This window comes from Xyrauchen texanus, chromosome 17 (genome assembly GCF_025860055.1).
Source record: "Xyrauchen texanus isolate HMW12.3.18 chromosome 17, RBS_HiC_50CHRs, whole genome shotgun sequence".
In the NCBI taxonomy this organism is placed as follows: domain Eukaryota; kingdom Metazoa; phylum Chordata; class Actinopteri; order Cypriniformes; family Catostomidae; genus Xyrauchen; species Xyrauchen texanus.
Genome location: NC_068292.1, coordinates 3,494,618 through 3,515,415, shown reverse-complemented (window position 1 = coordinate 3,515,415; position 20,798 = coordinate 3,494,618). Strand labels below are relative to the sequence as shown.

General features: G+C 37.9%; 1 protein-coding gene across 1 annotated transcript in view; it reads left to right on the top strand.

Annotated features, from left to right (window-relative positions):
- adcy3a (adenylate cyclase 3a) overlaps nucleotides 1-17,459 on the top strand; it is a 49,770-nt gene extending 32,311 nt beyond the window's left edge. Inside the window, exons 13-21 of the mRNA XM_052146737.1 lie at nucleotides 4,421-4,537; nucleotides 7,303-7,571; nucleotides 7,981-8,062; nucleotides 10,219-10,377; nucleotides 10,492-10,638; nucleotides 12,433-12,549; nucleotides 12,645-12,771; nucleotides 12,862-12,986; nucleotides 14,975-17,459. Of these exons, the coding sequence (XP_052002697.1) occupies nucleotides 4,421-4,537; nucleotides 7,303-7,571; nucleotides 7,981-8,062; nucleotides 10,219-10,377; nucleotides 10,492-10,638; nucleotides 12,433-12,549; nucleotides 12,645-12,771; nucleotides 12,862-12,986; nucleotides 14,975-15,157 (1,326 nt within the window). The 3' untranslated portion in view covers nucleotides 15,158-17,459. The remainder of the gene's footprint in view (nucleotides 1-4,420; nucleotides 4,538-7,302; nucleotides 7,572-7,980; nucleotides 8,063-10,218; nucleotides 10,378-10,491; nucleotides 10,639-12,432; nucleotides 12,550-12,644; nucleotides 12,772-12,861; nucleotides 12,987-14,974) is intronic.
- The last annotated feature ends 3,339 nt before the right edge of the window (nucleotides 17,460-20,798 follow it).

The following is a 20,798-nucleotide window of genomic DNA, read 5'->3' as shown; positions in this document are numbered from 1 at the left end:
ACATTTACATTTATTCATTTGGCAGACGCTTTTATCCAAAGCGACTTACAGTGCACTTATTATAGGGACAATCCCCCTGGAGCAACCTGGAGTTAAGTGCCTTGCTCAAGGACACAATGGTGGTGGCTTTGGGGATCAAACCGGGACCTTCTCATTAACAGTTATGTGCTTTAGCCCACTACACCACCACCACTATACAATTTAATTGGAGAATCTATTGATTTGGAAGAGTCATATTACATTAAGAATCCTGTTGTTGGCAGCACTGTGAATAAAATCAATTGTTTCCACAAACACTATGTCCCAATGCCCCCCCAGCCCAGGTCGAACTGAACACGTGCACACTGTGATCTGATCACAGGCCTTTCAATTGACTTAACTGGTCACTTACTGGGAAAACGGGTCATTTACATATAAGGTTAAAAACTTTTGTTGGAGTCTTTTGAATCCGGTCACCAAAGTGATTTGTTCACTGATTCATTTAGTGACTCTCTGTGGGGTATATCATTAAACCTTTAGGTGGCGACCAGTGTGTTGCCTTTTATGAGTGAGGCATTGAATCGTTCACTCAAATGAGTTGTTCATGACCGAGACTAGTCTTAATATACATTATTAAAATGTGCTTGTCTATGACTACAAAGAGACTCCAGAAATAGTGTTTAGAGGGGTCATGAAATTCTTTTTATATATATATATATATATAGAGAGAGAGAGAGAGAGAGAGAGAGAGAGAGAGAGAGAGAGAGACAGAGAGAGAGAATTGCATGTGGTGAGCAGGGCGGGCCGAGCAGCGTCTGGGCAGAGCGAGGCCGGGAAGATAAGTGGTGAATGAGTTCCACCTGTATGCCACACCGGTCTCGCTTTCCAGTGAGGGGCGGTGGGAGTATTTGAGGAGAGGAAACAGCAGCAGATGGGGAGAGAGAAAGATGCATGTCGATAAGGGTTGTGTGTGACATTATGTTGAATGTGTCTGCTGAAAAACAGCATGTGCTTTGAATGTTACAGCTTAAAAGCCTTATTGTGTGACACTGAAAAGTGTATGTACAATAAATGTCTACATGTTGTGTCAAGCTGGTCCCAGCTTTCTCCTTTGCCATCCTTGAATTGTTACATTGTATTATGTAACTTCCCTGAGGTCCACTGATAATGTCAGTAAAGTTTTTTGCACCAAAACTGTCATAGTTTAGTCATATTTGAAACTCAATTGCAAGATAATAAACAAGCTCTCCACAACATTATAAAACAAAATGTCAGGGTTTACACAATGCACATCCAACACATTGCATCTGTATGTATTAAACTGTTCACTCAAGCACATCAGCACCATCAAATATCAAACAGTCGTGACATTTGAAATATTCATGAATGAATCTGTTTACTCACAGTTTTGCTGTTCAGTCCAAGTTTTTTTTAACTGCCCCATTCTTTAATAACAGTTCCTTTGCAAATCTTAAATCGTACTATGACTGGTTCACGAGAAGTTCACGCTGATATGAGCCGCACAAACACAGTACATAGCACAGGGAAACAAGACGCACACACATATGTCACTGAGGCGCATGTTGCCAGAAACGCATTCAAATGGTCAAAGACGTCCAGCTAGTGCTTGTTTAAATGCACCAACAATAAAAAATAGCACAGATGGGCGCAACAGCAGCAAGACACAGAACAGCTGAATGAAGCCGTACGGAGTCTCCTTTTTAAAGTTTTAACAGACACAGGGTCTTTTAAAAGTGCCGTGATAAACATGACAATGGTCAACGACGTCTGTGCAAGGCATGTTATATGCACAAAAAACGTCAAAATAGTTCAGATGGGTCTCGTTTGGTGTTCAGGAATAGCTGGTCAAACTAAGCCTGTCTCTCTGCCTCTCTGTTTACAGTACAAACTGAGCACCAGAGGGCGGGTCCAAGTGTGCGATGACACATGTTCTGGGGCGTGTATATACAACTGAGCAATGTCTCGTGATGTCACAAACACACAGTTTCCAAAACGATACGTTTCAATAGAGTGGGAGCTATAAATACTCATTTTAGACTGGAGAGGAAGTTTTGAGTTCTGAAATTTACTGGATGTTTTTATAGAACAGTTGCTTTTATTAAGTAACATTTTATTTTCCATTTCATGACCTTTAAGTACCAAAAGTCTCTACAAATGACAACAAAGCAGATCTTTTCTTTCAATTTGTCAACTGCTGTGTTTGACTATGATCAAGTTATAGAAAAGACTAAATTAGACTAAATATGCTAAATAAATGAATTAGGATTTGCAATAACATCCTTACGTCATCAGCCATCTTTACACAATCTTAAATTGAGAGAATTCTTCTTTGTTGAATGACATAAGCTATATTTCCGTGAATTTAATTGATGCGAAAAATCTTAATATCACAAAAACAATGTGCGGATTAAGCTGCGTTTCCATCCCTTGCGTTTATAAGAACAAAATCGTCACTTCTGGGGAAATTGTAGCAACTGTGTGACTGTTTTATAAATAAAATACTTGCGGTTTAGGATGTGCAGACAAAACACTTTAATAACTCGTTTCATGAGTGGAAATGACAGCATATCACAGTTCTTGGAGCACTGTGTGTGTGTGTGTGTGTGTGTGTGTGTGTGTGTGTGTGTGTGTGTGTGTGTGTGTGTGTGTGTGTGTGTGTGTGTGTGTGTGTGTGTGAGCATGTATTTATCACTTTGTGAGGACCAAATGTCCCCATAAGGATAGTAAAACCCGAAATTTTTGACCTTGTGGGGACATTTTGTCGGTCCCCATGAGGAAAACAGCTTATAAATCATACTAAATTATGTTTTTTGAAAATGTAAAAATGCAAAACGTTTTCTGTGAGGGTTAGGTTTAGGGGTAGGGTTAGGTTTAGGGGATAGAATATAAAGTTTGTACAGCATAAAAACCAGTATGTCTATGGAAAGTCCCCATAAAACATGGAAACACAACGTGTGTGTGTGTGTGTGTGTGTGTGTGTGTGTGTGTGTGTGTGTGTGTGTGTGTATGTGTGAGCATGTATTTATCACTTTGTGGGGACCAAATGTCCCCATAAGGATAGTAAAACCCGAAATGTTTGACCTTGTGGGGACATTTTGTCGGTCCCCATGAGGAAAACAGCTTATAAATCATACTAAATTATGTTTTTTGAAAATGTAAAAATGCAAAACGTTTTCTGTGAGGGTTAGGTTTAGGGGTAGGGTTAGGTTTACGGGATAGAATATAAAGTTTGTACAGTATAAAAACCATTATGTCTATGGAAAGTCCCCATAAAACATGGAAACACAACGTGTGTGTGTGTGTGTGTGTGTGTGTGTGTGTGTGTGTGTGTGTGTGTGTGTGTGTGTTTGTGTGTGTGTGTGTGTGTGTGTGTGTGTGTGTGTGTGTGTGTGTGTGTGCATTCCTCCATCAAGACTTTGTGGTGTTGATCTATAAGATATTCTTTAAAAGTATTTATAAACCTGCTCTTTGGAAAAAAGTGCAAGTTTGTGTTTTAAAATACTTGCATTGCAAACTCTATGCAGGCTTTGGATTTTTAGAACACCGGTATTTCAGAATGACCAGGGCAACAATTCAGTCGCAATTGATTGGTCCGCTGGTTCATGAGTCATGAATTAATTATTCAGCCACATCATTTTTTTGATGTGCATCTTGTATTCCTGTTAAATTCAATAGGGATTTATTCTGTAAATGTGTTTCCATCATAGTTCATGCACATTTCTTCTTATCGAAAATGTATCCACCTCAAGCGAGCGTATAAGATTTCTATGCGCATTTTAGAGATTTTATTTGCATCTTGGTGTTTCCATCCAGCAGATTTTATGCTATATCCTAAAATGCTCATAGAAATGCGTTGATGGAAACATAGCTATTGACTCACATGCCGAACTGAACAAACAGCATGCACCTCTTTCAACAGAAACTTTCCTCAATCAAGAAAAGCATCATTCGTTCATCTGCGAGATACCCCATTTTGTTCAGTTTATTTACCAAGTAAATGTCCCAGTTCAATGCTGCTCCGAGTCTCGTTCAGACTCGAAACACCAGTTTTCTTAGTGAATGGTGTATTCATTCCATAAGTCCAGCCAACAATATGCTCTGTCACAGCTTGCACTATAATGCTATTTTTCCATGCCATAGTCAGTCATTGAAAGGTGGGAAATAGCAACCAAAACAGTTAAAGTTTAAGGCTCCACAAGGGGAGAGAATTCAGTGAACCAAAAATATAAGTCGGTTCCTGAAACTAGAATATTTTGTTCTCTTCGGAGATTTGTTGAAAAACACTGATTAATTCACAACCATAACACCACATTAGAAAATATATTGATGTGTCTCTATACTATTGGAGTGATTGGATGTCAAATTATGAATAGTATTTGTGACTTGTTATCTATGTGATTATATCTATCTTGTTCCTAAGGTATTTCCAAAGAAATTGGTGTCGTTTTCTGCGTGGATTGATCACACGCGCTGGGCTCGCAACACTTGGGCCATGGCGGCCATTTTTATCGTCACAATGGCAGACATAGTAGATATGGTAAGAAGCCATTGAATGCAATAGTTCAATAACTAAGATGGTAAACCTTCCAGTGCTCCAGATGATCTCAAAATTCTCAAAATGTCACTTATTATATGGCTTGAGCATCAATGTGGGAGGTACTTTGTGTGATATTAATAATACTAATACATTAGAGAGCAACAGTGACCATCTGCTTTTTCAGCTGCCTTGATTCTTGAAGTATTTTTCTCATTAATTTTCTTCACAGGGATTTAAAAAAAAATTTTTAAGTAAAGATTCTAAGCCATGAACCAAACCAACCAGCTCTGGGATGAATCATAACATTAAAACTTTGATTTGAAGCAAAAAAGTATGTGAATACAGGGGGACATTTTTTATGTACTTAAAAAAGCCTTTAAAAATATTTAATGAGGGAATGAAGTACAACCCCAATTCATAAAAAGTTGGGACAGTATGAAAAATGCTAATAAATACAAAAAGGAGTGATTTGTAAATTATATTCACCCTTTGCTATATTGAAAGTTTTACAACTACACATCAAATTATGTTTAATCCGGTGAATTTCATAGTTTGTTTTTGAAATGTACAGTAATTTCAAATCAGATGATTGCAACAATCTCCAAAAAAAGTTGAGCAATTTAAGACTAATAACAATTTGAAGAGTTGAAATAACAAGGCAATGTGAAACAGGAGATGTTAAACAGATGAGGCAATCGTGCTGTAGTATATAGGGAGCCTCCAAAAACAGCCTAGTCCTTCAAGAGCAAGGACAGTTCAAGACTTGTCAATTTGAGATCAGATGCTTCAGCAAATAATCCAGCACTTTGAGAACAATGTTCCCCAAAGACAAAATTAGAAGGATTTTGGGCATTTCACCCTCTTTCACCCTGCACAATATCATCAAATCTCGGTGCGTAAAGGGCAAGACTAAAACCATTTCTGAATGTGTGTGATCTCTGATTCCTCAGACGTCACTGTCTTTAAAAACATCAATCATCTGTAATGGATATCATGAACATGGGTTTGGGATAACGTTAGTAAACCTTTGTTTGTCAACACCATTTGCCACTGCATCCACAGATGCAAGTTAAGACATTAACCCTCTGGGGTCTGAGGGTGTTTTGGGCCCTGGAGAAGTTTTGACATGCCTTGACATTTGTGCTTTTTTCAGTTGCTTAAAAACACATTAATGGCTAAAGTCTGACAACACTGTATTCAGCACAAACTGGGCTACAATAATATGTGAGCAACATGTGTGTACATGTTTGTATTTTTGAGAAAATATCGTTTATGCGTGGTTTTTGAAAAAACATTTTAAGTAATTGAAATAAGGCCATATAACACATACTAAACATTTGTCCACAAGACTTTTGAGAACTGGATCTTGTAGCCTAGAGTTTATGCTACAAAATGATGTGAAAACCATCCTGATCACTCATTCATACATACTAATTGAACTTTTGTAAGACACTTTTAGTGTTAGAAAGGTCATATGCGAGGAGGCGTGAACTATTATAAATATTGATTGTAATTCAAACCCAAGGAGACAAAAGACCCTTCCCCTGGGCCTATCAATGAGGGATAGAGAATGAATGTGAGGAGACTTAATGATCAAAATCAAGTTTTAAATTAAAAGAAGTTATCTGACTATACTTTTTCTTTACATAAAGACTTTACTTAATTTTAGACCTACACTACCATATAAAAGTTTTAGAAGAAGTCTCTTCTGCTCACCAAGAATGCATTTATTTGATCCAAAATACAGTATACATATAATGCTATCCAGCACCGCCTTTTCCAGGGATGTCCCTGCATTTCCAGCAGGAGAACTAAAAATGACATACTGCCTGGATTTCAAGTGCATGGCTGTTTAAGCAGAGAGTGCAGACTGACCTGCCTGCAGTCCTGACCTGTCTCCAATTGAGAATGTGGTGCATTATGAAGCACACTGTACGGCAACAAAGACCCTGTACAATTGTGCAGCTAAAGACCTACATAATGGATGAATGGGGGAAAATTCCACTTTCTAAACTTAACAAACTTGTGTCTTCAGTGCTCAAATACTTAATAAATGTTATTAGAAGAAATGGTGATGTTTAACAGTGGTAAACACTCGACTGTCCCAACTTTTTTTTAATCATGTTGCAATGTTGAAATTACTGTACATTTCAAAAACGAACTATGAAATTCACATGGTAAAACATCATATAATTTATAAATCACTCCTTATTGTTTTTATTCGCATTTTTCATACTCTCCCAACTTTTTTGCAATTAGGGTTGTACAATCCAATGATGAATTACAAATAAAACATGACTGCTTTAAATAAAAATTGTGACTGATTTTGAAGTATAAAAACTAGATATAAGTTAATTGGAAACATATAGCATATAAACAAATACAAAAACATATTTTGAGAATGCAAGTAGTAGATCGACTCGGATTACGTCATTTGCAATGTTTCATTGGAGTGGTTGGTCTCTGCTGAGCTCTTTTAGTTTGATTTTACTTCTGTAGGAACAGCAACATCTCTGATTGGTGCGTATCGTTAAATGATTGTGGGTAGTGTAGTTCTTCAATGGAAATTCAGCAATTACATATAAAAAATATTTAAAAAGTAAAAAGTTTAAATCAAATTAAGCATATATCTTTTTAACAACCTCTGAGCTGAAGCTATGTGTCTAGATGTCTTGGTAATGTCTTGAAAGGTTTATATTTAAAAAAAAGGTTAAACTTGTGCTCTAGTACTTGCAGTTTATGTAATTGATGACCTACTTTTGTAGCTAAGCTGTCGGCCACCTCAGCTCTCCACAAATGATGCGACTGCAGTGCCCCCAACTGCACCAGGAACCGGGGGCTGTCTGGAGAACCCTAAATACTACAGCTACATCGCCGTACTTGCTCTAATAGCCACCACCATGCTGGTGCAGGTCAGCCACATGGTCAAACTCACTCTCATGCTACTCATCACAGTAGCTACAAGTGTGGTCAACATCTACTGCTGGAGGGACATCTTCGACACGTATGATCTGTATCGCTTTAAGGAATACAGGTGGGTCATGCCCAATCAAAGTAAAGCCCACATTAGGAGGCACCTCTGCATACATTTGCACTATTAGTGGTGTTTGCAAAGGCAAGCGTCACCATTACTGATGGCCATGTTTAGGGTTAGTGCGACGGACTTGAATGATCTCAAATCGCATGGCTAGTTGAGGACGATTAATTGGGGAAAAAAGAAAAAAAACTTTATATTTACACTGATGGAATATTATAAACATGGGAAATCAAGGAAAAACTGTCAGGACAACTCCAACATTGTTATGCCGATTTTGCAGAAGCGAACAGTGCTCACATTTAGTGTTATTTTGAGTTAAACGTCATTTAGTTGTTTAGTTTATTTTGCCATTTTTTCACAAGTTTGGTAATTCAAAATAAGTATTTTTAAATTCTTTGTTTTACAGGGTTTATCTTGTGCCATCCAAATACACTATGAGTGTCATGATCTTCATTATGATGGTCAGCTTCTACTACTTCTCCAGACATGTAAGATCAACTTCTCTCTCTCGCTCTGACCATGTCGACACTCGGTTTCCTAGCATCATCAGTTTCCAAAGGATGCAGAACTAGAAAGTGTTTCAATGGAGGAAAACGACATTCCACCATAAATGAGAGGCGTAAACGTTGCAAAATCAATGCATTTTCAATCAAAAATGTATTAGTGTTGATGTGATCTCTCTCAGCATTCTCTTAAAGAGACAGTTCAATCAAAAAATTATATTCTGTCATCTCTTAGGCCACACTAATGGACCCTTTTCACATACTGTGATGAAGCATGTCCACCTTATTTAGCTGCGTAAATCTAGCAAATTGTATATTTGAAATCTATTAGTTATTTAGTGCAAATTTATAACATTGTACTTTGTATTATAGTAGCCTGGAATTTTTTTCTCCCCTTTTCTCCCAAATTTGGAATGCCCATTTCCCAATACGCTTTAAATCCTTGTGCTGGCATAGTAACTCGCCTCAATCCGGGTGGCAGAGGACGAATCTCAGTTGCCTCCACGTCTGAGACCGTCAATCCGCACATATTATCACGTGGCTTGTTGATCGTGTTACCGCGGAGACCTAGCGCATGTGGAGGCTTTTCTCTGCGGCACACACAACTCACTATGCGCCCCACCGAGAGCGAGAACTACATTATAGCGACCACGAGGAAGTTAACCCAACATGACTCTACCCACCCTAGCAACAAGGTCAATTGATTGCTTAGGAAGCCTGACAGGAGTCACTCTGGAATTAGTTAAAAAAAACGACTTACCACAGCTGCGATGAGAAAGTGACTGAAAATGTGTCATCTTCTCTCTTATGACTGTTGTAATCCAGTGCTCTCTATTTTTGTCTTCATTTGAAAAGTATTGAAAATTTAATAGTGCCGTTTTTATTTTGATATTGGAGCAAATAGATAAGCAAAAATTATATTTGCCGAGTTCTCCCGTTCACTCTCATTGAGGTTAACCCTGAAATCATTTACTTCCATGTTCCAAAACCCGGAAGTGTGAAAAGGATCCATACATTTTCATTTGAAAACGCATTTATTTTGCAACATTTATGCCTCTTATGCACACTGGAACAACACTGAAATTGGTTTGAAAACGATCTTCATAAATGTACACTTTGGAAAACTTATGACGTTAGGAGAGTGTGGACCAGGGTCAGATATTAAGCTGGGCTTAAAAAGTGACACAAATGCCTCTTAAGTTCAAAATGGGGGGCAAGAGATGTCCCGGTTTCCGTTTCATTTTATTTATTTATTTTTACGATCTGATGTAGTTCTTAAAATTCGACTTAAACAGTAGCAATACATATCACATAAAATATGATTTTAATAAAATGAAAACACAGTGATTTTTCTTTTGTTTTTGTTTAGAAAGAATGTCATAATGAATATAAAAAAATGCCCATGAGATGTAAATCCAGGGGGCAATTAAGGCTCCTTTATGGAAAAGTTTTTTTCTCACACTGGTGTGGACGTGGCCTTACTCACCGTCATGTCCTTCCAAACTCATATGACTTTATTCTCTGAAGCTCAAGAGGGGAATTTTTGAAGACTGTGCTAGTCCTCTTTTCCATGTTAACTGGTAATGTCAAGCTCCATGTCCAGTGCATGATATAAAAGCACTATAAGTCTCATAAAAGTTATTCATATCACTCATGTGCTATATTCCAAGTCTTCTGAAGTCATACAATGAATTTTTATACACTGAAAATCTTGGCCTTTGTTGTAGCCGCATTGATTTAGGTGATATTTGGAGTTTAATACTCTGACACCATTTTTGTAGTCCATATGACTTTTTGTAATCCATTTCATATTGCAGAGGTGATGTTTTCAACGAATATTGACCACATTTCGTGCATTCCTCACACAAAGCTAATGTATGGGTTTTAGTGCACAAGTCACATGGACTATTTTTATGGTGCATTTATTGGTGATGTTGGAGCTTGACTGACCTATGTGGAAAAGAGTTGCCAGGATATTCCTCGAAAATTTCCCCCATATACCTTTTGGGTTCCACAGAAGAAAGAAAGACATACAGGTTTGGAAAAATGTGAAGGGTGAGTTAATGATGAGTAGTTTCACGTTTGGGTGAACAGTTTTTTTAAAACATGCTCTCACATTTGTCTCTGTAAATGTCACTCAGGTTGAGAAGCTGGCTCGCACACTGTTCCTGTGGAAGATCGAAGTGCACAAGCAGAAGGAGAAGGTGTATGAGATGAGATGGTGGAACGAGGCTCTGGTCACTAATATGCTTCCAGAGCATGTTGCCAGACACTTCCTGGGCTCTAAGAAGAGGGATGAGGTGTGAAAATACGCCTCGTCAGCCATAACATCCAAAAGTATCTGTGTTTTTCAGAGACAAATGCTGCCAAACTCAATAACTGTTCTGGTTTTATTTGCCATGTGCACAACCCAGGAGCTCTACAGCCAATCCTATGATGAGATTGGAGTTATGTTCGCCTCCATCCCAAACTTCTCTGATTTCTACACGGAGGAAAGCATCAACAATGGCGGGATTGAGTGTCTGCGGTTCCTCAATGAAATCATTTCCGACTTTGATAGTGTAAGATTTTTTTTTAAAGCAATAGTTCACACAAAAATGAAAATTCTGTCATCATTTACTCACCCTCATGTTGTTCTAAACCCATATGACTTTCTTTCTTCCGTGGAACACAAAAGGTGAGGTGTTTTTTTTAAGAAAGTCCTGGCTGCTCTTTTCCATATAATAAAAATGAATGGTGATAAGGGGCTGTGAAGCTCAAAAATGCCCCAAAAAACTAAAACATAAAATTAGTCCATACAACTTGAGCTAAATTAAGTCTTCTGAAACCAAACTATAGCTTTGTTTGAAATTAAAAAAAGAAAATTATATATATATATATACAGTGTGTATGTGTGTGTGTGTGTGTATATATATATATATATATATTTAAGCAATATCACATGAGCAAGCGTGCGATATGGACCTACATCAGCACTGCTGTGATTCGGCTGCAGGTTGAGTGCTGTCGGTAATCACCGCAGTGCTGATTTAGGGCCATATAGCATGATTGCGTGTGTGATATTGCTTATATACAACAGTTCAATGAACAAGTACATTTAAAAAAATTATGAAAAACCGAGTAGGCCTACGGTCATAAAAATGCATTTGTGCATAGATCTACTTTATTACGCGAAGGATCAGAATCTGCCGTTGCTAATTCAAACCAAATGCTGCGTCCAAACCTCAGTTAGTAAATCAAAAATGTCACTTCAGAAATTTTAGCACGGCTTGTGCTGTTTCTAACAAGTTATTGGATAAACATAATGGATATTAGTGTGAGAGCGAGAGAGAGAGTGTGCAATCAGCTGTTGTCACACACAAGCAGAGATGCTGTCAGCTTTCTGAAGGTCAGCTTTCTCAGTGGAAAAATAGCTTTGAAGCAGGGGTATTTCTCCCTATTTCACGGTAGCCGGTGCACAAGAGTTGATCACTATAGAGACTGCAATGTCCTCCATTTTAAACAGCACCCATTGTGTAATTAATCAGTCTGTTGTGTCTCTCAGCTGTGATGTGCCGTAATGCTGAAGTTGTTCATTTAAAGCTGTTTAAAGCTATTTCCTAGCATTAGTAGTAGTAATACAAGCGATCATTAAGAGCTGTTTTATGTAAACACTAGCTGACCTGGATTCACTTCACCTCATCTAACTGGCTCATATCTCACACAAAAATTACCTTTTGCCACCACCTGCTGGCTAACATATGTAATGGAAAAAAAAGACAAAGAGTAGCTCTTAACACATCTGCACTGCTCTTACACTTTAGTTTAGGATGACGAACACAAGTGGAGTGATACACACAGTGAAGCGTCGGAGTGCTGATGGTGTCAGACCATCAGTGCTCATCGAAAGTCTCTCGTCCAATCAGATTCGAGGACCAGAACTAAATGTTGTATATACATTGTTGTAGTCTTTTTTTTTTTACATTGCATTATATATAGATATTTAAGATTAAATATGGTCGAATCACAGCAGTGCTGTTGTAGGGCCATATCGCACTCTTGCTTTTATGATATTGCTTATATATATATAAATTAACTAACATACTAACTAATTTAAAATAATTGAACTTTTAAAAGATTTCTCATTTTATCATCTTGGACAATCAAACATGGCACATCTAATGATGTCTGGTCACAAGGTACATATTCTGTCTTTTTTGAGATTGACAGACCCAGTCCCAGAGTAAATTGTCATTTTTGGGTGAACCTTTCCTTTAAATGTGAAGGTTATTGCTCATGATATCGCCAATAAAATGTTTTCTTCCTCCAGAAATAGACTTTATGTCATGTTTCTTGTTCTCTTTTGTTTTCTAAAGCTTTTAGATGAGCCCCAATTTCGCTGTATAACCAAGATTAAGACCATCGGCAGTACATATATGGCAGCATCTGGCCTTTCTTCAGACAATAACACTAACGGTTATGCCTGCATGAAGGTAAAGAGACTCTGGAATCCCCAAATTCTGGAACCAATACATTCACCTAGTGCTGAGAATAATGATGATATGTATTTTTATGACCTGCCTAACAGAAAGAAGAGATTTCTGACAGGGAACGCTGGCAGCACTTGGCAGATCTGGCTGACTTTGCTCTGGCCATGAAGGTCACACTCATGAACATCAACTATCAGTCCTTCAATAACTTCATGCTCCGCATCGGTTAGTGCACTCACATTCTGCTCTGTGCAAATGACACACAAATATGACATGCTGTTTTGTCATGTACAGTATATGATCTTTTCTCTATAGGGTTGAATAAAGGAGCTGTTTTGGCTGGAGTTATTGGGGCCCGTAAACCTCATTTTGACATCTGGGGAAATACTGTGAATGTGGCCAGTCGCATGGAGTCCACTGGGGTAATGGGGAACATCCAGGTGAAGGATTTTACATTATTTTAACAGTTGGGAAACCTTCTAGAGATAATATACCCCCCCTAAATTTTGTTGAGATATCCAGTGTTTGGAAGTCATTAAATAAAATTAGAGATTATTTTTCCACAGATTGACAGCTGCAGTATCAAGACTTTTCCACCAAAAGTAATGGTGTATTGTGACAAAATAAAATAAAAATGTCCAGTGGTTTAATCCATGTCTTCAGGAGCGATATGATAGGTGTGGGTGAGAAACAGATAAATATTTAAGTTAAATTCCCCTTGCTGCTCAGTCAATCTCCAATTTTACTTTCACATTCTTCTACTTGTGTTTTTGGTGGTTCACATTCTTCATTTATATCGACCCCTACTGGGCAGGGAGAAGAATTTATAGCAAAAAAAAGAACTTAAATATTGAACTATTTCTCAACCTACACCTATCATATCACTTTTGAAGATGTAGATTAAAACACTGGAGTCGTATGGATTGCTTTATATAATAATAATAATAATAATAATTGATCTATTGTCACACATTATACATACATTTTTGCATATATACAGTGAAATAATTTTTGGAGCTTTAACTTGCATTGTATGGACCTACAGAGCTGAAATATTCTTCTAATAATAATCATTTCTGTTCTGCTGAAGAAAGAAAGTCATATATATCTGGGATAGCATGAGGGTGAGTAAATGATAAGAGAATTTAAATTTTTTTAATTTTCAAGCTGACAATTCTGTCATTATTTACTAACCCTAATGTCACTACAAAACGTTGTTTTTTCTTTCTTCCATGGAACACAAAAGGAAATATTTAAGTTTTCTTACAGCTTTTCACCATATAATGAAAGTGAATAGTGACTCTGGGTTGTCAAGCTCATATATAACAACAACACCATGAACCCACTGGGAAAGTAATCGATATGACAATAATACATACATTATATTCTAAGTCTTCTGAAGCCATATGATCACTTTGTGATGAACAATTTAAGTTGTTTTTCACACTCAAATCAAATTACTGATCAACTCCGTTTGCAGCCCCCAAATCAAATGTGGTGAATATGGCCAGGGACAGTTTAGTACAGACGGGCCACTGGTATTAAAATGAATAGGAGAAACTGGAATTCCCAATGGCCAATGGATGTAGAAAAGGAAGTCTACATCCTTTTCTACATCTTTCAGGTAAAAGAGCCAATCACCTTTTTGATACAGACATCTACTGTCAGTCAACACGAAAACACGCATGCACATTAGCTGAGCCTAAGAAGTGTACGTTTTTTTGCGTGATCTGAGCCTAAGAAGCACAATTTTTCATACCATTGTTGTCAGATTTTACTGCTGATTTGACATATGTTCTTTGATCGTAATCTTGACCAAACGTTTTGGTTTTTCCCCATTCAAGTTGATAGGAGCTGTTCTTTTATGCTGCTTGTATCCATGGAAACAGTTGCTCAGTATCGTTCCAAAGATGGCTGCCGAGTGGACTGACTTGCCTTGAATTGACTTGACTTAACGTACTCTGCTATGACGCAGATTGGATGTCAGTAACGTCAAACATTATTGGTTCTTGCGTGTCTTGTGACGAATGTCATGATATCAAACCTGTGCCGTTAATTGATTTGGCCGCAGTTGATCAATGATTTGATTTCAATGTGAGTAAAAACATACATTTTGGTTGTTTATCAGATAAAGTGATCGTGTGGCTTTAGAAGAATATAGTGCATGAGTCGTATCAGTTACTTTTCATTTGTTCAAGTTCATTAGACATGATATTATGGTGCCTTGAAAAGCGATATGAAACCAGTTTCACAAGGTGAAGTTGCTTTTATAAAAAACAAATGCTGTGTGATAAGTCATTGACTGACTGGATAGCAAGGTGCTGCTTTCGAATTTCGGACACAATACCTTCCCCAACATAAAAATAGTGCAGTTTAACTACTGTATGAGAGCACTATATAGCAGCTAATCAAACGTTGCTTCCCCCAGGTGGTGGAGGACTGCTACTGCATCCTGAAGGACTACGGCTTCCGTTTTGTGAGGAGGGGACCCATATTTGTAAAAGGGAAAGGAGAGCTGCTCACCTATTTCTTAAAGGGACGTGAAAAACAAGGCTCCTTCTTAAACGGCTCATTCGTCACCCTGCCTCACCAAGTGGTGGACAGCTCTTGACCGACACACATACACACACATTGTCATATATTAAACTCTTCAAAATGTCTCTCGCACACCTCACATCATACCTCTGCCGAGTACATGTGCTCCAGTAATTAGTACTTTCAAATGTGTTTTCTCTATTTATTAGACTGAGGAAAGAAATATTGGGGGAAACAAGAGAGACATTTGGTATTTATGAGCGAAGTACTATGTAATGTAAATTTATGAAGTGTTCACAGCTATGAATGAATGAAAGCGAAAATATTTTAATAGGTGATAAAAAGTTTTAGAGGAGGCTATTTTTAAACTCAAACAGAGAATATAAAATCTCAGTACTATGAGCTCTGCTGTACATTATACACTGCGCTGCTCCAAAAAACAGCCGAATTATGTAAAGAATTTTCTTCTTTTATTCAAAATCCTTGATTATTTAAAGATTACCCTGAATTTCCCAGTTTTATTTGAATGTTGTTTGAAACTGAAAAGCTAATCTGAACGGCATAGAGACTGCCTTTTTGACACTTATGTGTGTGTGAATATGTCCATTTGTGTTTTTTTACTTTTTGTCACTTTCTATTGATTTTTTTTATTATTATTTTTATTTGCAGCCATTTATTACTGGGAATATTGGGAATACAGGGTCCAAAAGTCTGAGACCACATTGAAAATCAAAGTTAATAATAAACAAAGTTTAAGATACAAAAACAAAAAAAACAGAATGGGTATAAATAACAAAATCATGCTGGAAAACATGATTATCAGGTTTTGTTCAGTTGTTAAAGCTAAGCTTCGTCAACATCATTTGTGGCATAATATTGATTACCACAAAAATGTATTTCGACTCGTCCCTCTTTTTCTTTAAAAAAGCAAAACTCTGGGTTACAGTGAAGCACATACAATGGAAGTGAATGGGGGCCAATTTTTATTTTTTAATTTCTCAGTTTAAAATATAGCCACAAGACATAAACAATATGTGTGTTAACATAATTTTAGTGTGATAAAATCACTTACTAAACTTTTCTGTGTAAAATTGTAGTCGATTTTAAAACTTCGTTGCCATTACGATGTAATGTCATCAAACCCTAAAATTATTGTAAAAAAATTACAATTTAAATAACCTAACAGCTCAAATAGTACATGAGCTTTAACAGAAGAGTTAATGTATGTGCTTTTATCTTCACATTTCTGCCTTTAACTCTCCAAGAATTGGCCCCATTCACTTCCATTGTGAGTGCCTCACTGTAACCTCCATTTTGCTTTTTTAAAGAAAAAGAGGGGTGGGTCGAAATACATTTTTGTGATAATCAACTCAGTGCCACAAATGTTGTCAATTGAGCTTAACCTGTATTGAACTTGGAATATTCCTTGAAATTAAGTTCCTGACAATCTAATTTCACTTCAAAATGTTGTATGAAATTGGAAAAAATGGCAAACAGAATCAGTTTCAGTGGTCTGAGACTTTTAGACCCCACCCTATGTAATATTGTAGTAAAAGTGTTCCTCATGTGCCAAATAGGAACCACAATGTGTGTCAGTTTGTGGTACTCTGAGGACATAGACAGAACAAGAGTGGCAGAAGTGAACGAGTCTCACTGTGAACGTGTGTAAAGTCCAGCGGCACTACATTCATGGATGTTTCTCAGTTTCGAATATTTCCCCAATGGTGTCTTTCCTGAAATATTAGGTGAATGTGCAATAGTTTATTCTTTTATGGCACTCTGCTGCCCATAGGAAAATCGAGAGTTCATGGCAAATTTGCTGCAAACTTGCCGCAAATTCGCCACTGATATTTTTCACATGCAAATTAGCTTTTCCGCAAATTTGTGGCAAATTGTCCATTGTTGCCAGAGGTTCACCACTACCGGCAAAGAGCTGCAAACTTCTGGCAAACATTTGCAGAGAATCAAAAGTTCATTTGCATGTGAAAATAACAAGCTGCAAATTTGCGACAAGTTTGTGGCTAGTTTATATTTTTTGTAAGGGTGTCCAGTACTTTTGCAAAGAGCTCTCCTCTCCCAGCAGGTCATATTTTTATATATTATGATTGTAAAAGTTCTAGAAAGAGTATTGTACAGAGACTGGACGTTAGGCTGGAATGGTGTGTCTTAAAAAATGGCCAAACAGTAAATTTATTACCAATGTCAGGAATGTTCTGTATGTGCAAGCAGAAATAGCATTTGATTTTGACTATCAGATGTTGAAATAGTTTATGAAGGCATGACTTTGTGGCTGGTCTCTTTGGTTTAATGCAGGATTTTGCAAAAAATTTGATATTTTTGAATTATCCTTGAATATGGAATAAAACGGCACTTTGAATGATCTGTTACCTTGGCTGTTTCATTTTGAACCTCTTTGGATTTAAATACAATGAAATATTATTTAATAGCTCTGATCCGTCGAGACATGGACTCCACAAGACCTCTGAAGGTGTCCTGTGGTATCTGGCACTAAGACGTTAGCAGCAGGTCCTGTAAGTTGCGAGGTGGGGCCTCCATGGATCGGACTTGTTGGTCCAGCACATCCCATAGATGCTCAATCAGATTGAGATCTGGGGAATTTGGAGGCCAAGTCAACACCTTGAACTCTATGTCATGTTCCTCAAACCATGCCTGAACAATTTTTGCCGTGTGGCAGGGCACATTATCCTGCTGAAAGAGGCCACTGCCATCATGGAATACCGTTGCCATGAAGGGGTGTACGTGGTCTGCAACAATCTTTAGGTATAGGTAATACGTGTCAAAGTATCAGCCACATGAATGTCAGGACTCAAGGTTTCCCAGCAGAACATTGCCCAGAACATCACACTACCTCCGCCGGCCTGCATTCTTGCCATGGTGCATCCTGCTGCCATCTCTTCTCCAGGTAAACGACACACACGCACCCGACCGACCACATGATCTACAAGAAAACATGATTCATCAGACCAGGCCACCTTCTTCCATTGCTCCATTGTCCAGTGCTGATGCTCATGTGCCCATAGTAGGTGTTTTTGGCAGCGGACGGAGGGAGGTCGGCATGAGCACTCTGACCGGTCTGTGGCTACGCAGCCCCATACGCAGCAAGCTGCGATGCACTGTGTGTTCTGACACCTTTCTATCATGACCAACATTAAATGTTTCTGCAAGTTGTGCTACAGTAGCTCTTCTGTGGGATTGGACCAGACGGGCAAACCTTCGCTCCCCACGTGCATCAGATAGCCTTCGGTGTCCATGACTCTGTCGCTGGTTCACCGGTTGTCCATCCTTGGACCACTTTTGGTAGGCACTAACCACTGCATACTTGAAACACCCCACAAGACCTGCCGTTTTGGAGATGCTCTGACCCAGTCTAGCCATCACAATTTGGTCCTGGTCAAAGTTGCTCAGATTGTTACACTTGCCCATTTTTCCTGCTTCCAACACATGAAATTCAAGAACTGACTGTTAACTTAGTGCCTAATATATCCCACCCCTTGACAGATGCCATTGTAACAATATACTGTATAATCAATGTTATTTACTTCACCTGTAAGTGGTTTTAATGTTGTGGCTGATCAGTATATATATATATATATATATTCCATATAATTCCAAAGCGCAATTTCAACTGCAATATTGATTCTACAATTTCTCATTGACCCAAACACACCCTAATCATCTAATCATTAGCATGATTGTATCTGTACGGCTGCGTATAACGTAATATTATTGGTTGATAGTAGTGTACACGTCACTGTCTCGACGATATGTTGCGAACTTCCGCGAACGAGCATCATTTATGAGGATCATTCTGAAACTGAGCATTACTCACATTGAGCTCCTTTCCTGAGGTAAGCCGATTTTGCTTTAAAGAAATACTATAAATGACTTTATAATAAAATATAACAATAAATCATAAGAATATATTAATTGTATAAACGTGTTCATAAAACAATTAATAGATTGTTTGTGAGAAAGAGAGACCTCCTCAGACCGTCCAGATTAGATTCTGTTTTGATTCAGTGACGTCACTGTCTTGATGACGTTCTGTGATTGGACGGTTATCATGGACGGCTTTTTTTTTTTCAAACATTCAGTATTATGTACATTACATTAAACCTGAGTCTAGGTGTCTTTAGAGTAATTACAGGTGTAATTAATAATGCAAAATAAATATGTAAAAGTCAAGATTACAAAAAGAACATTGCAGTTGAATGTCTTCCTTTAATTAAAAGCACTGCAGGAATAATATCTATGTAACACTTGAAAATAAATTTTCTTAACTTTATTGGGCGATAAAAAAATTATTAATCTCAGACCAAATTGTATCTGTGAAAACCATAGAAAACAGTTTTTTCTATTTCACAATTGCTTTCAGGGAAAAACTCAGATCTTGAATGAGACACTTCTTATCCAAGATTGTACCACCAATACAAAGTTTTACAACCTACCAAACGACAAAACTGAACCTGAAATGTGCTTTCACAAGATGAAGCAATTTGGGAGAAAAGCTTTTTACAACCAAATTACATTTTCTAGGACAATAGCCGTGAAACAGGAAAAAATGCTCATAAGTATTAATCTCACCATTACAACTGGAAATACAATTTGGAATGGCCAATTCTTACTACTTATTAGTCCACTTCTGAGACAGTCAATCAGCGCATCTTATTACGTGATTCGTTGTGCATGACACCATGGAGACTCACAGAATGTGGAGGCTCATGCTACTATCTATGATCCACGCACAACTTACCACGTGCCCCATTGAGAGCGAGAACCACTTATCATGACAACGAGGAGGTTACCCCATGAACGAGGACTCTACCCTCCCCAGCAACCGGGTGAATTTGGTTGATTAGGAGACCTGGCTGGAGTCACTCAGCATGCCCTAGATTCTAACTCATGACTCCAGAGGTGGTAGTCAGTGTCAATACTTGCTGAGCTACCCAGGCACCCAACATGGTGCATTCTTAAATTTGAAACTATTGTTTCTATGAATGTACACACACCACCACCACAACCACAAGTACTGGCCGCACCACAGAGCGCAACGCACATATTTTCCATAAAATGTGAGCCAAATCATTACTAATGTACATATATTATTTACTCTAGCCTTGTTCATTCTTGAAGAAGGGAAAAACCTTGGTAACTATGTGTGTACTGTCCGCCACCTGAACGGATGAATTCTTCAATAACACAGTAAAGCTGATTTCTTCTTGAGGTGTTACCTAGTAACAGTGGTAAACAGCTGCCGCTTCAGCAGCAATCGTACCGTAATTCGTACCCAAAAATATGATGTAAACAGAGACCATATATCATTAATATTCTTTACGCAACGTAATGCTTGCCAGACCCTTTCAACTGTGTGCTTTCTACACTGCACTCTGTTGAATGGTGATATGAAAATAAAGGAAACACACACACACACACACACACACATACATGTACATACTCACAGTGACTTCACCATTTAGCAGTCCAACAAAGGCTGTTTTTTGAGTGTATGTGTGCAATAGTGAAGCAGGATAACTGACAAATTTGGCATGGGATTGTAGGTATTGCACACAAATTGTATAATCCCTGCACGTTCCATGTTCATAATGCAGGGAATTCCTGCACAATTTTATTCACTTAAACATTTATCTGAGAATCGTAAACCATCCATACAGATGAAAAACTATAATCAATAATCT